The sequence below is a fragment of the Primulina tabacum genome, chromosome 3, assembly GCF_025594145.1.
Source record: "Primulina tabacum isolate GXHZ01 chromosome 3, ASM2559414v2, whole genome shotgun sequence".
Classification (NCBI taxonomy): Eukaryota; Viridiplantae; Streptophyta; class Magnoliopsida; order Lamiales; family Gesneriaceae; genus Primulina; species Primulina tabacum.
In genome coordinates, this window is record NC_134552.1 from 46441034 (window position 1) to 46456867 (window position 15834).

At 40.2% G+C, this 15834-nt stretch overlaps 1 protein-coding gene across 1 annotated transcript; it reads right to left on the reverse strand.

Annotated features, from left to right (window-relative positions):
- Positions 1-10259: 10259 nt before the first annotated feature.
- On the reverse strand, positions 10260-12265 carry LOC142538744 (uncharacterized). Its single transcript, XM_075644043.1, has 5 exons — positions 12076-12265; positions 11654-11975; positions 11280-11580; positions 10694-10834; positions 10260-10538 (listed from the first exon to the last, which is right to left on the reverse strand). Exons 1-5 carry the CDS (start codon positions 12263-12265, stop codon positions 10260-10262), a joined length of 1233 nt encoding a protein of 410 aa, XP_075500158.1.
- Positions 12266-15834: the final 3569 nt, after the last annotated feature.

The window sequence follows — 15834 nt, forward strand, 5'->3', positions numbered from 1 at the left end:
AGCCCAACTGGTACCAAGTCTCTTTGAACTATGTACTTATGCCAGGAGGTCATGGGTTCGAGACTTGGGGAGGTACCACTCCACCATCCTGGTGTGGAGAGTCCTATGAGTAACCTGTACGACGCCTATGGAAAGCCCGTGAGGGAAAAGGCCCCTTTGAGGGAGCCCAAGATCGGGATAGCCTTGGGTCGATCGGGGCAGTGGGCCGTATCGGCGGCCTTTTTTGTAACGACCCATTACAGGCCCAGTGGACCGCCCATACGACCCACTGCCCCGATCGACCCAAGGCTATCCCGATCTTGGGGTCCCTCAAAGGGGACTTTTCCCTCACGGGCTTTCCATAGGCGTCGTACGGGTTACTCATAGGATCTCCCCCTCCCTACCATAGGGTTTCTTTCGCCTCCCCAGGACTCGATCCCATGACCTATAGGATAAGTACATTTACATCAATTTCGAGGACGAAATTCCTTTAAGGAGGGGAGATTGTAATAGCCAAGCTTGGTGAACGCATCGTTGCGGTTTAATTCATGGTAATTAGTATGTTGAGCCAATTGGTATGAGGCCAATTGGGGTGGTTAGATAAGTTATAGAGTTGCAACTTTCTTAATGAGAGTGTTGCCGAATTATGAGGAGAAGCGACGTTGCGATTCGATTTTAGATGCAAAATTTATTGTTGGCTTCAGGTGACAGTGCACCCGCACTGCAAAAGACACCGCACCCGCGATCGGCTAGTGCACCCGCGGTATAAAAGTTAGTGCACCTACGGTGTCAAGGCAGAACCTTCAGCGCACCCGCTGTCGATAATGCAGCGCACCCGCGGTCGTAATTTTGGATTTTCGGAAGTGTTGCAGAATGCATAGCGCACCCGCGGTGTATTTTGGAGCGCACCCGCGGTGTATTTTGGAGCGCACCCGCGGTGTGTGAATAGTAAAAGCGTGTTTTCGGTTTTAAGTGATATAAGACATGAGTTGGTTCACTTTTTCCCCATTTCTACCAATTCTTCTCGGTTTCTTCAGAGCAAGGGAGCCAGGGTTCCATTTTCTTTCTTTCCTTTCTTTGATTCTAGCATCTTGTGGGATTATTGAAGTGAGAACAAGGTCATTGTTGGTTCAAGGAGCTAAGGTAAGCTTGTGGCTTTGTTTATTCTTGGTTTTTGGTGTTGGGAGATATTATGGGTTTGTTTATGGTGTTGATTTTATGAGTTTTATGGTATGGGTTTGTGATTATTGAGATGTTGATGGTGCAATTTATGGTTTATTGTTGTAGGTTTTCTACCAAGGGATTAGATTCAAGGTTTTCAAGTGTAGTAAGTGGAATTCATTCCTTGTGCTCACATGATAGTATATGTATTGTATTTCAATGGTTTTAACATGTTATTCCCTTCCATTTGATTCATATTATGTATGGATATACTTTGTTGTATATTAGAGGCATTTTTATGTCTCAATTATGAAAAAGGGAATGGCAAAAGAAAAGAGTATTCAAAGTGCTTGGTTTAATGCCAAAGAGAGAGTTCAAATGATTTATTGGATTGATAAAGAGATAGTCAGAGATTGCATACAATTAGTTGATCAAGGACCATAGGCTTATATCCCAACAGAGTAATCGATTTATATCGATGGGATATAGGTACAGAGACAGAGATACTATTGAAATATCAATCCACCAGAGAAAAGAGAAATACCATCGTTATTGTTATTCATGCTATGATATTTATGTTTCAGAGTTGATGGTATTTAATGATTTCAAATCCATGTTTTACAGAGTATGATATGTACAGATTGTTATGTAAGAGTTCCACTTGCTGCGTTTTATACTCATTTCAGTTATTCATGTGATGCAGATAAGAGGGACGGGCCAGGACATTGATTGGAGCCGAGGTCATATGCATAGAGATGGAAGGAAGAAGGCTATTTTGTTAGCATTTTGACATGATCAAAAATGATATTTTGTATTTTGGTGTAACACTTGATTGATCATGTATATACTTTTGATTGTAAATGTTTTATGGTAAGGAAATTTTAAATCCTTCTTCCCTCTAAGTAAATTTTTAATTTTCCACTGTGTTATTTTATAAAATCGGTCAGAGGTGTTACAATTGAATCCTGAGATATTTACATTGGTAAATGGGGGGCGACCCCATAATTTTGCCGATGCCTTGAACAGAGCAAAGGGAGCTGAGGCAAGTTTGATCCAACAGCTAGGAATGTCGTATGTTGCTCAACCACAGAAATAGCAACAATCTCCCGCCCAATTCTCGCAACCCCTTCCTAGATTTGATAGTGGCAGTAGTAGCCGTGGAAAGAAAGATAAGCTGAAAGCTAGAGGGAAACAGTTTAAGAAATCGGGAAGTAGTTCATCTAGTTCCAGTGGCTCACGACAGACCGATTCTGGCCAGGGTTATACAGGGGTTTATTGCAGAGCTTGTGGAGGAAGACATCCCACAGAGCAATTCCGAGGTGTGTTTGGTAGTTGTCACATCTGTAGACAGTCAGGACACTTTGCTAAAGTTTGTCCACAGCGAGGTTCCCAGGGATCCCAGGGAGCAAAATCATCTGGATCAGTGACACAGCCTGATAGATGATCATCTGTTGTTCACTCTTTCCAGCCACCCTCTACCCAATCACAGCCAAGTCCAGGAGGAAGCCAGACAGTTAGCCAACCTCCTAGACAGTAGGCCAGAGTGTTGTATTGACCAAGGAACAGGCCAGGACGCACCTGATGATGTAATTGCAGGTAACTGTTTCCTTTGTGGTTATCCTGCACATGTATTGATAGATACTAATGCATTCCGTATGATTATTTTTGAATGAATTGCATTGATATATGCTTTGCCTTTTGAATCCTTATCTACTGTAGTATGTATCTCTTCATCTTGGGGAGATGTTTGATTTCAGTGTATGCTGATAAACATTGTATGCTACAGTATGACGGACATGAGATTGAGATAGATTGTATTGTACTTGGGTTGTCTGATTTTGATTGTATTATCGGTATTGATATGCTGACCAAGTACAGAGCTACCGTTGATTGTTTTCATAAGATTTTGAGATTCAGACCTGAGATGGCTGAAGAGTGGAAATTCTACGGTAAGGGTTCTAGATCTAGAATTCCATTGATATCTGCTATGTCTATGACTATATTATTACATAAAGAAGCAGAGGGATTCCTTGTGTATTCAATTGACGTACTGAAATCGAGCTTATCATTGGCTGATTTGCCAGTGGTATGTGAGTTTGCTGATGCCTTCCCAGATGAGATTCCGGGTTTGCCTCCAATTCGAGAAATAGACTTCAGCATTGAATGCGTACCAGGTACAGTTCCTAACTTTAAAATACTGGACATGATGGTACTGATTGAATTGAAAGAGTTGAAAGAGCAGTTGGAAGATCTACTGGGCAAGGGTTACATCAAACCGAGTGTTTCTCCTTGGGGTGCTCTAGCTATGTTTATGGGTTTAATGAACCATGTATTTCAGCAGTATTTCGACGATTTTGTGATTATATTTATTGATGATATTCTGATATATTAGAAGAATGTGATTGATCATACTGAGCATTTGAGAACTGTATTGAAAATTCTGAGGGCTGAGAAACTATATGCCAAGCTTTAGAAATGTGAATTTTGGCTGAGACATGTTGTATTTTTGGGGTACAGTATATTCGAAGATGGTATATCGGTTGATCCTAGCAAAGTGAGGCCGTGATCTGTTGGCCAAGACCGACATTAGTGTCAAAAATTCGCAGTTTTATGAGTTCGAAGGCTATTATTGATGACTGGTATTTTGAATTTGATTGAAAATTTCTGTTTTTCTGAATCAGGATTTGAAATAGATTGTAAACCGTTGAGAGTATCTGCTGTTCAAGTCGAACCAGAGCTGATTTTGAGAATTAAAGCGGCTCAGAAAGTGGATTAGAATGTTCAGAATTCGATTGCGATAGTCAGAGTAGGGCATCGATCCGAGTATTAGGTTTGTGACAGTGTGTTATATGTGAATAATCGTCTTGTTGTGCCGAATGTTTAAGATTTGAAACGAAAGATATTGTCAGAAGCGCACAGTAGTCGATTTAGTATTCGTCCTGATGACAGGAAGATGTACAATGATTTGAAAAGGCAGTTTTGGTGGAAACAGATGAAAGCTGATATTGCTGAATTTGTATCCAAATGTCTGAATTGCCAACAGGTGAAAGCCGAAAGAAAGAAACCAGGAGGAATCTTACAGAGCTTATCTATTCCTGAATGGAAATAGGATCACATTTCCATAGATTTTGTAACGAAGCTACCGAGATCCTCCCGAGGTTGTGATGCGATTTGGGTCGTGATTGATAGATTGACCAAATCCACATGTTTTATTCCGTACAAGATGACGTACAGACATGACCAGATGGCAGGGATCTATGTCAGAGAGGTGGTCAGGTTGCATGGAGTGCCGAAGTCGATTGTTTCAGACCGTGATCCTCGGTTTACTTCGCAATTCTGGCAGAGTTTACAGCAGGCTCTAGGTACTAAGTTACATCTTAGTACCGCATATCATCCACAGATCGACGGACAGTCAGAGCGGACTATCCAGACACTGGAGGATATGCTTAGAGCTGTAGTGCTTGATTTTAGCATTAGTTGGCAAGAATCTTTGCCACATTGTCAGTTTTCGTACAACAACAGCTATCAGACGAGTATTGAGATGACACCGTTTGAAGCGTTGTACGGTAAGAAGTGCAGATCCCCTCTGTATTGGGATGATATTTCTGAGGTTCCTGAGATTGGACCTGATATGATTCGAGACATGACCAAGAAAGTGAAGCTGATTCAGAAGAGAATGAAAACAGCGCAAGACAGACATGCCAAATATGCCAATGTTCGACGTAGACCGTTGGTATTTGAGGCAAGAGACAGAGTATCCTTGAAGATTTCTCCTTTCAGTGGCATTGTCAGATTTGGCAAGAAAGGGAAGTTGACTCCAGGATATATTGGGCCGTATGATATTCTCAAGAAGATAGGAGTCGTGCCTATCGACTCGCATTACCGCCTTCTCTATCTGGAATACATGATGTCTTTCATGTATCGTTATTGTGGAAGTATATTTCTGATGCTTCACATATTATTCAGCCAGACGAGGCTGAACTAGATGAAACACTGAGTTACTTCGAGAAGCCAATTCAAATTCTTGATCGTAAAGAAAAGCAACTCAGAACAAAGATTATTCCGCTTGTGAAAGTTCAGTGGAGTCGTCATGGCATCGAAGAAGCTACGTGGGAAACTGAATCAGATATAAGGCAGAGATTCCCAGAGTTATTTCACTGATGTGAGTCTTCTTATTTAGCTTCTATTCTCCATTCCTTATTGTATTTGATTTGGTGTCGGATTTGATTGCCTGTGATTTCGGGGACGAAATCGGATCTTAAGGGAGGAGAAATGTAATGCCCGAGAATTTTGTTATTGTAATCTGAAATGATTTGTTGATAATTGATGTAATTATAGACGGAAAGGATCGACCGGGGACGATCGGAGAAGAAATGTTATGTGCGAGGACTGAGCACCTCGCGCATATGCGCGAGGTAGGCAGAGAACCTCGTGCATATGCGCGACCAGGACCCACGCATATGCGCGAGTATGGCAGAGAACCTCGCGCATATGCGCTGGGCGAGGGCGCGCATATGCGCGAGCTGCCGTGAAGATACGCGCCGAGACATAGTGTCTCGCGCATATGCCCCGAAGGAGGTCGCGCATATGCGCGAGACGTGCTGCACATAGGAAGAGCCACTTAGCCTCATGCAAGATATATATATATTCTTATTCATTTCCTTCAAAATAAACAAGAAGAAACGAAAAGCTCCAGGAAAGATTCTCAAATTTCCTTGAATCAGAGATTTGTGATTTACGCAAAATCCGGCCGTCTGATTTTCAATCTGACTGCGGTACCGTGTTTCTATCGACGAGAGCTTCAACTGGACGTAAGTTTTCTTATGTTATGATATGATTTGAAATTATGATATGGAAGAAATCCTGATATGACTGATATATGGTGTCCTTGAAATATTAGACATCGTATAATTCAAATCAGATCAAAGAACGGATACCGTATGAAATTGTTATGATTTTCAGAATTGATTTGATTGAGATTATACAGATTTGATATCCGAATTGTGTTGTTATCGATTATGAGGTGTTGGGATAGATATCTTATTGATATTGTATTGCTGGGTGCATTGAGATTGTGCGGTTATGCCGTTTAAACAGAATTTGATTTAGTTCTGATTATATCTAGTATTGATTTGAGTGGTGTATTGATATTATACTCCTCGATATTGTCATTTCCAGATTGAGTATTGACAGATTCGAATTCGAGACTCCGACTTCGTCAGATTGACAGAGAAATGTATAAATCAATGTTAACCGGGAGATCGACTTCAGTCAGTTTGGACTGGAGTTTCCCAAAAACCACATACTTTATTTGTTGCATTGATATTTGCAATTTATGAGATTGATATGATTAGTCTATTGAGTTATAGCAAAGCGTGTATTGAGTCATGGGCGGAGATGCCTAGTTATTGGCGGATATGCCAAGTCTTTGGCGGATATGCCAAGACACCGGATGTTTGATTTATATCGATGTTGCGTAGGAGCGGATCGACTTCTATTGCGGAGATTCGGTATATGGTAATATCCAGGAACCGGGATCCCTTGATTAGAAATGAGTTGAATATGAGATGACGACTCCAGAGTTATTTACAGCGTTATATCGATTCATGTCTTTCAGATTTGATACATGTTATTGATATCTGTTGCATGCTTTTATGTCTGTTTATATGATTGCATGTATACGTTGTTTATACTGGGATTATATTCTCAATTGAATTATCCGACTGTTGTTGTGTTTTTATGTGTGCATGACAACAGGTGAGACATGATCAGGGTCAAGAAGAGGATGAGAGATTCAAGATTAGCGTGGAGATCCGGGCTTAGAAGTAGATCTGTTTCATTACCTGACATGTAGTGAATGAACAGTAGTTTGATATGATTTACTTTTGTACTCAGATCTGGATATTGATCTTGTAAATGAAATAAGATTTATTTCATATGTTGCACACTCTTGTATTTTTAAAAAAAATTTAGACCCTGTTTATCTTAATTGATTCAATTATTCCCAAAGATGATTAAGAAATGAATTAGCGTCCGGGTCCCCACACTTGTTGAGCCTCCTCATTCCAAAACATATGAGAATCAAAACTTGGGGAGGAAGAGGCACCCTTTTTGGATTTCTTTTTCGCGCCATGTAATACAATAATTCAATGCCCACACAAAATTCAACCAACCGAGGAGCCAAAATCACAGATAATCGAACCCCAACGTGCGTCAGAGCAAATATAATCTCACCACACCAACTAATCTGGTTAGCAACGCAATGTACAAACCTAGTCACAAAATGCTTTAGAACAATTTGAAGTACCCAATTCACAATATTAAAAGTTCCCCAAATAGATCGAACACAAATTTTAACTATTATGAAGATTTGAATAAAATCTGGATAAAACCCTTACTTGCACCATAAAGCGACGGCAAATCGGAGTGTGGTCAGAGGTCACGGTGGTGATTGATGTTTCGGAGTGCAGATTTCAGAGAGGTGAAGCACGGTGTGCTGTGGCAGGAATTGGTGCGGTTATATTCCAGAGAAGGGAGGCGGCTGTGGTTTTTGAGAGAAGGGAAGCGGTTGTGGTTGTTGGGAGAGGGAGGCGGCTGTGTTGTTCTGAAGCATGGTTCGCGTGTTTTTTTTAAAAAATCAAACATCGCGCATACGCGCAACCTAAACCAGCGCATATGCGCCAAAGTCTCTGTCTTCCGAGTGTATCCGCCTTGTCATATCGCGCATATGCGTGGCCTTGAGAGGTGTATCTCTGCCTTCTGAGCTGGGGCGTGCGCATTGCGTAAAATAAGTCGCGCATATGCGCGATGCACTCTGTCCAAAATTTTTTCTCTCTTTTTTTATTTTTTTTAAACACCTGTAAAAATAAAACACTTCAAATCAATACTTGAATAGAGAAAATTAAAATTAACAAATAAGGGATTAAAGTAAAATAATAAAAACAAAGCGAATGCTAAAGATAATTGTGGGTTGCCTCCCACACAGTGCTTGGTTTATAGTCATCAGTCTGACTTTCTCCTTTCTACTTTGGTTCTCCAAGTAGAATGTTGTCTATGTTTCGTATTTCACTTCCAAAGTAATGCTTGACCCTCTGACCATTTACTTTAAATGTCTGACCGGTGTTGCACTTCAGCTCAATTGCCCCATGTGGATACACTGTTTCCACTGTGAATGGTCCAGACCATTTTGATTTTAACTTAACAGGAAACAACCTCAGTCGAGAATTGAACAATAACACTTGTTGTCCTGGTTTGAAGTCTCGTCGAAGAATATGTTTGTCGTGCCATCTCTTGGTCTTCTCTTTGTATATCTTTGCATTCTCCTATGCATCGTTTCTGAATTCCTCCATCTCGTTCAACTGCAACAGTCGTTGCTCGCCAGATGCCCCCATATCAAAATTTAGCTTTTTCACAACCCAAAAGGCCCTGTGCTCCAGTTCCAAAGGTAGATGGCAAGCTTTCCAAAAGACCAACCTATAAGACGACATCCCGATAGGTATCTTGTATGCAGTCCTGTACGCCCATAAATCATCATCTAGCTTAATCGCCCAATCCTTCCGGTTTGTCTTCACTGTTTTTTCTAATATCTTCTTAATCTCTCGGTTGCATATTACTGCTTGCCCATTAGCTTGCGGGTAGTATGCCAGTGTCACCCTGTGCTTCACATCATACTTAGCCAACAGTGAGTTAAAAATTTTGTTACAGAAATGTGTACCTTTCTCACTGATTATGGCTCTAGGGGTACCAAATCTTGTAAAGATGTTCCTGTGGACAAACTTAACAACAACCCGAGCATCATTAGTACTGGTGGCAATTGCTTCCACCTATTTGGACACATAATCAACAGCAGATAAAATATAAGATTGGCCAAAAGAGGATGGGAATGGACCCATAAAGTCAATACCCCAGACATCAAAAAGTTCCACCTCCAAAATATTTGTTAGTGGTAACTCATGGCGTCTAGAAATATTGCCAACTCTTTGGAATTTATCACATGATTTACTAAATTATAACTGTCCTTAAACAGATTAAGCCAATAGAAACCTAACTGTAATACCTTAGCTGCTGTTCTAGATGCTCCAAAGTGTCCACCGTAAGGTGAGGAATGACATTGCTCTAGAATCGTACCTGCTTCTTCCTTTGCTACACATTGTCTAATTATCTGATCAGCGCATCTCTTGAACACGAAGGTATCGTCCCAGAGATAAAACTTGGCATCATGAAGGAATTTCTTCTTTTGGTGATGAGTTAAATCTGGTGATAATTCACCTGCAGCAAGAAAATTAGCTATATCTGCAAACCAAGGATGTGTAACATTTACCTTGAAGAGTTGTTCATCTGGGAACGACTCATTGATAGCTCCAATTTCAGTTCTTTCTTCCAGCTTTATGCGTGACAAGTGATCTGCCACCTGGTTCTCACAAGCCTTTCTTGTCTTTGACTTCAAAGTCAAATTCTTGAGGTAGGAGTATCCATCGTATTAACCTGGGCCTTGCATCCTTGTTGGAAAACAAGTAACGAATAGCGGCATGGTCAGTGAAGATAGTTACCTTGGTGCCAATGAGATATGTTCTGAATTTGTCGAATGCAGCTAGCATCTCTTTCTCAGTGGTTGTGTAGTTCTGTTGGGCTGCATTAAGTGTGCGACTTGCATAGTAGATAGCATTGAACATCTTCTCTCGCTTTTGTCCCAATACTTCTCCCATAGCATAGTCGCTAGCATCGCACATGAGCTCAAAGGGCTCCTTCCAGTCAGGAACTATCATGATGGGTGCAGAAATCAGCGCTGTCTTGATTCTGTTAAATGCCTGCAAACAATCATCGTCAAAAATAAATGTCGAATATTTCTCTAACAAATTATATAAAGGTCTAGTAATTTCAGAGAAATCTTTAATATAGCGACGATAAAACCCGGCATGTCCCAAGAAACTTCTGATCGCTTTCACATTCTTCGGCGGTGGGAGATTTTCATTTGCCATGACTTTGGCTCTGTCCACTTCCATTCCTCTAGCCGAAATCTTGTGCCCAAGCACAATACCTTCTTGAACCATGAAGTTACATTTCTCTCAATTCAAAACTAGATTTTTAACTTGACATCTCTGCAAGAAAAGTGTCAGATTCTACAAACAATGATCAAATGATGAACCAAAGACAGATATATCATCCATGAAAACTTCCATGATTTCTTCCACCATGTCGGAAAATATGGGCATCATACACCTCTGAAACGTAGCAGGTGCATTGCAAAGTCTAAATGGCATTCTCCTGAAAGCAAATGTACCGTAGGGGCAAGTGAAGGTAGTCTTCTCTTGATCCTCCGGTGCTATGACAATTTGATTGTAACCTGAATAACCATCTAGAAAGCAATAATAATGATAACCACCAACTCTATCAAGCATCTGGTCAATAAAGGGGAGGGGGAAGTGATATTTCCTTGTGGCATCATTCAATTTCTTGTAATCTATACACACTCGCCAACCAGTCACTGGACAAGTTGAAATCAATTCATTCCGCTCATTCTTCACCACAGTCAAACCCCCTTCTTAGGCACTACTTGCACTGGTGAAACCCAAGAACTATCAGATATAGCATAAATAACACCAGCATTTAATAATTTTAATACCTCAGCTCTCACCACTTCTTTCATGGCTGGATTAAGCCTCCTCTGATGATCAACATTGGGGGAATAGGATACCTGCATCAAGATTTTGTGCATACAAACAGTAGGGCTAATCCCCTTTATATCAGAAATTGTCCATCCCAAAGCAGATTTAAACTCTCGCAATACTCTCAACAACCTATCTTTCTCATCAATAGTAAGAGTAGAAGATATAATTACTGATAGGACGAACTCTCATCTATGAATGCATAGCACTAGTGACTCGGTAATTCCTTAAATTCAGGAGATGCCTTTGGTACTTCATTACTCGCATCTTCAAGTAAATCTTCGTGCTGGACATCAACCTTTTCTTTAGGCAGCATATTGAGAGAAGTAACTCCTCTCGCACATCCCAGTCTTCTTCATCCACGGTAGAAGCTGATTTTAATAAACATCTCTCTAAGGAGTCTTTCGTCATCCTACCTGCACTAACATGAGATACACATGAATCAATGATATCAATATTATTACAAGTACTTACCTCATTTGGTCCTCTGATGGTGTTGTAGACGTTGAACACAACTTCCTCTCCACCTATTCTCAGTGTTAGCTCGCCCTTGTGCACATCAATCAAGGCTTTTCCGCTGGCCAAGAACGGCCTTCCAAAAATAAGCGGAGTCTTCTGGTCTTCCTCCATGTCTAAAATGACAAAATCAACAGGAAATATGAATTTGTCTACCTTTACCAGCACATCCTCTACTATCCCTCGTGGATATGTAAGTGATCTGTCCGCCAGCTGCAAAGTAATAGTGCTAGGCTTCACCTTGCCAAGCTCCAAGGTCCTGTAAATAGAAAAACGCATTAAATTAATACTGACACCTAAATCACATAAAGCTCTATTTACTCTAGAACCACCAAACACAAGTAATAGTAAAACTCCCTGGTTCTTTGAGTTTTTGTGGTGGCTTCCTTTGGAGTATGGCATTGCACTCTTCGGTTAGCTTCACGGTCTCAAATTCTTGAAGTTTCCTCTTCTTGGACATCACATCCTTGATGAACTTAGCGTAATTGGGCATTTGCTCCAATGCATCGGCAAATGGGATGTTAATGTGTATTTTCTTGAAGATTTCCAGGAACTTTACAAACTGATCATCTATCCCTTTCTTCTTGAACCTCTGTGGATATGGAAGATTCACCTTTGGTAAAGGCTGCTGTTCAAGCACTTTCTTGGGTTCCTCTACTTTTTATTTTTCACCACTTACACCCTTTCAATTATCTTCCTCAACAAGAATCTCTACATTCTCTTCAGTAGGCTCTTGAGATTCCAATTTCTTTGCCACTCCTCAGTGTGACAGCTTTGCATTGCTCCCTAGGATTCACCTCCGTATTGCTTGGGAACTGTCCTCTATTCTGATATCTCAAAGCGTTGGCTAGTTGCCCAATCTGTGTTTCCAAATATTTCATAGTTGCACCCATATTCCCCATGTGTGTCTCCATGCTATCAAGACGAGACTCAGTTCTAGCCATTCTTTTCCCAGACTCAGCCACAAACGTCCCAACTAGATCCTCAAAAGACAGATTTCCTTCACCATTCTGTGTACTGAACCCCGATGGAGGAGTCAACACGTTCTTGTTGTTCGCATAAGAGAAATTCTCGTGATTCCTCAAACTTGGATGATAAGTATTAGAGGGAGGGTTACATCGATATCCTCCATAGCCACGATTGTTGTTATGTACTGAGCTTCTTCCACAACGGGCTCTTCTTCGGCAGTTACCAGTGCTACATCAGACGTAGATTGTCCTGCCTTGTTCCTCGCTGCAATCTGTGTGATCATCACCGAAACCTGTGCAGTAAGTGACGTGATCGTGTCTACGGCATACAATACAGAAGGTTTCCTTGATCCAGATCTCTCACTTGGCCACTGGTAACTATTAATGGTCATTTGTTCAAGCAATTCATAAGCCTCATCAGGTGTTTTTGAGAAAATAGTACCTCTAGCTGCTGCATCCACATTTCCTCTAGTTGGCCCATCCAAACCATTGTAAAATAACTCAATCTGTACCCAATCTACATATCCATGATTTGGACACATCCTGAGTAATTCTTTGTATCGCTCCCAAGCCTCATATAACACCTCGAATTCCCTCTGCCCGAAATTGGTGATATCTATTTTCAGCTGAGCAGACTTGGCAGGAGGAAAATACTTTGACAAAAACTTCGTAACCAAATCTGCCCATGTAGTAATACTCCCCAGAGGTAGAGATTGAAGCCAACTCCTTGCTTGATCCCTGAGAGATAACGAAAACAGACGCAATCGAATAATTTCGTCAGAAACACTGTTAATTTTTACCGTATCCGTGATCTTTAGAAAAGTTCTTAGGTGAAGATGGGGATCTGCAGTGGCTGCTCCTCCAAGTTGTTTCTGTTGAACCATGTTGATGAGTGCAGGGCTTTAGCTTGAAGTTATTAGCAGCAATGGTTCCGCGAGCTATTCCGGAGTAGTGAGCGTTGACGACTAGGCGAAAATGCTCTCGGATTGGCACCACTTGGGAGTTCATTCTGATTATCTCTGTTTTCAACCTATTGCTTTAATTTCCTCTCTTCTTGCTTTCCTTAATCTCCTGGCAGTTCTTTTGATTTTCGGATAAAAAATAAGAAAGTCGGGATTATCGTCGCATACACTGCAAAACAAATAAGATTCTAAATTAACAAAATAAATAAATAAATAAAGTCTAAATTAAAATCAAGACTACTTAGTAATGATATTAATATGCAATTAAATAATTTACTCCCCCGCAACGGCGCCAAAAACTTGTTGCGTATTTTCACTACCGCAAGTGTACGGTGTCAAGTTTTAGTACTGATATGAGTACAGATATCAATCCCACGAGGAGTAATTAGTTAAAACTGTATATTAAATACCATAATTGACATAGTTCAACTTTATTTAGGAAAATCAATGAGATAGTTTATAATCAATTGAGATAAAATAACGAGTCAGGTAAATCTTTTACACGCAGTTGAGATTCAATGAGTAAATCAATCTAGAGATATGATTTCGTCTGGTCTCCCCTATGCCAAATTAAAAGTGACTAACATATCATTAAATTGCATCATGTTTATTAACCAAGAACTCGCAATTTTTCTATTCCCTTTTTCAAGTGATAAATAGAACTGTACTATCTATTAATGATTTTAATATGTCTGTTCAAAATCACGTAACACATAATATATGCAAACAAGGTTCTTTTTATGGATGCACCAGAGTTATACGTCTTTTGCACTTTATAAACATCCGATGATGTGATTTCCCCTGTCCTAATTTCAATCTCCTCTCTCAAGTGTTAGATCTTAATTATTTGATCAATCAAATTATGGAAAATAATCCAATAGCATTAAAGACAAGAAATCACAAATAAACACGATGAATTAATTCAATGAAAATTCACAACGTCAATAACATAGGTTTGACCAAGACTACGTCAATCTCAAGAAAATAAAATTAGTTCATACTCGAGTCTAGATCACAACAAACTCTGTTTGTAATCATTAAAAACGTAAAAGTAAAGAACCGAATTGGAAACATGTTGAAGAGAGATGAAAGTGCGTCTCCGTGTCCGGATTAAGCGTCTTCTGTCTCTGTTCTTCGTGTTCCATGCTCCGTTGGCTCTAAATTTTTCTCTCCTTGATCTCTGTGTCGGTTGGCTGCTTCAGAATTAATTATTCCCCTCTTATAAATCCCACGATGAAACCTAAAGAATCTGGCATTCGCAGTCACGCGCATATGCGCGCCCAATACTCGCGCATATGCGCGGTTCTTTTGTGTTGGGCAATCTTCTCACACGCATATGCACGCACTAGCTCCACGCATGTGCGCTGAGTCCTCTGTTTTGCTTTATGTCTCGCCTGTTTCTCGCGCGCATATGCACGCCCTTGACTCGCGCATATGCGCGGGTCTCTCTGGTTTTCAAGTTCGCTATTTTCTTCTAAGTGCCCTTTCCATTCCTTTTCATGCCCAAGTAGTAGCCTTACCTAGATTCCTGAAATCACACCAAAAATAACAAAAATGCATAATTCTTCCCAAGAAAACTAACAATCTATATGCATTATAAGGATAATTTAAGTACACAATTTGCACTTATCAATAAGCATCAGATGAATCAGCACATCATCTTTAACAAGCTCGAAAATATGATCGACTTCAGCACGTCTCTTATACTTCCTTGCAGTTGATCTCTGCTTAGCAGTAGCAGGAAACTCATCACTGTGAATTGATTGGAAGTCATGAACCTTGGTCCAAATGGACAAAACATTTGAAAAGATGAACTTTTCAAGAACCTTCTTCAGTTTATCCAAACGATGAGGTGTCAATGCAGGATGAGGGACGTTGGAACTGCTTGAACAATCCATCAGTGTTGAGATGTTATTATCAAATAACATTGGTCTTATTTATAGACAGTTCTTAAAGAGACAGGAGGAAGATGAAGAGTCATCAGTTAACAAAATGGACTTAACTGATACAGACTAAGTTTCTCTTACCCTTCTTTTATTTATATGCATTTATTAAGGGGGATATCGAATATAAATGGTTAACTGAGAAGACAATAGTCAGTTGGTCCTTAACTGAATGATTGAGCTCATAACTGGTCACTCATTTGCTGACCTAACTGATCTTCTCCAATAAGTTAACTGATAAATCGATAAATATTCCATAATAAGTGAGACTTTCAATTACGCATTTAATGCACTTCTTTCATAGAATAGTGTTTTAAATCGTGGCCCAACGTAGTCCACTTTAATTCTACACAAGCTTTAATCACATGTACACACGATGTCACTTAACTTTTTCATGGACTGACACGTGTCCAAAAATTTGAACACTCACATACAAACGTACTTATCCCCGCCCCATTTTGGTTCTTCTTTCTTTATGTGCAATTTCAACCTATAGAGCAAATCAACATTCTAAGCTTTCTTTCACGCAGAAAATCAACTTTCAATGGAAAACCAAATTCCTGCACACCTGCTAAACGCTATGGATATTGACTTCGATTCAGTCCTGTCTGTTCAGGATGAGGCAAACAAGAATGTGTTT

Excerpts from the sequence above, each read along its gene's own strand:
- LOC142538744 (XM_075644043.1), bottom strand. The coding sequence starts at position 12,265 with ATGGCTAGAACTGAGTCTCGTCTTGATAGCATGGAGACACACATGGGG. Across the intron at positions 11,581-11,653 it reads TTTACTATTACTTGTGTTTG|GACCTTGGAGCTTGGCAAGG; the intron begins GTGGTTCTAGAG and ends TTCTATTTACAG. Across the intron at positions 10,835-11,279 it reads CCATCAGAGGACCAAATGAG|GTATCCTATTCCCCCAATGT; the intron begins GTAAGTACTTGT and ends ATCTTGATGCAG.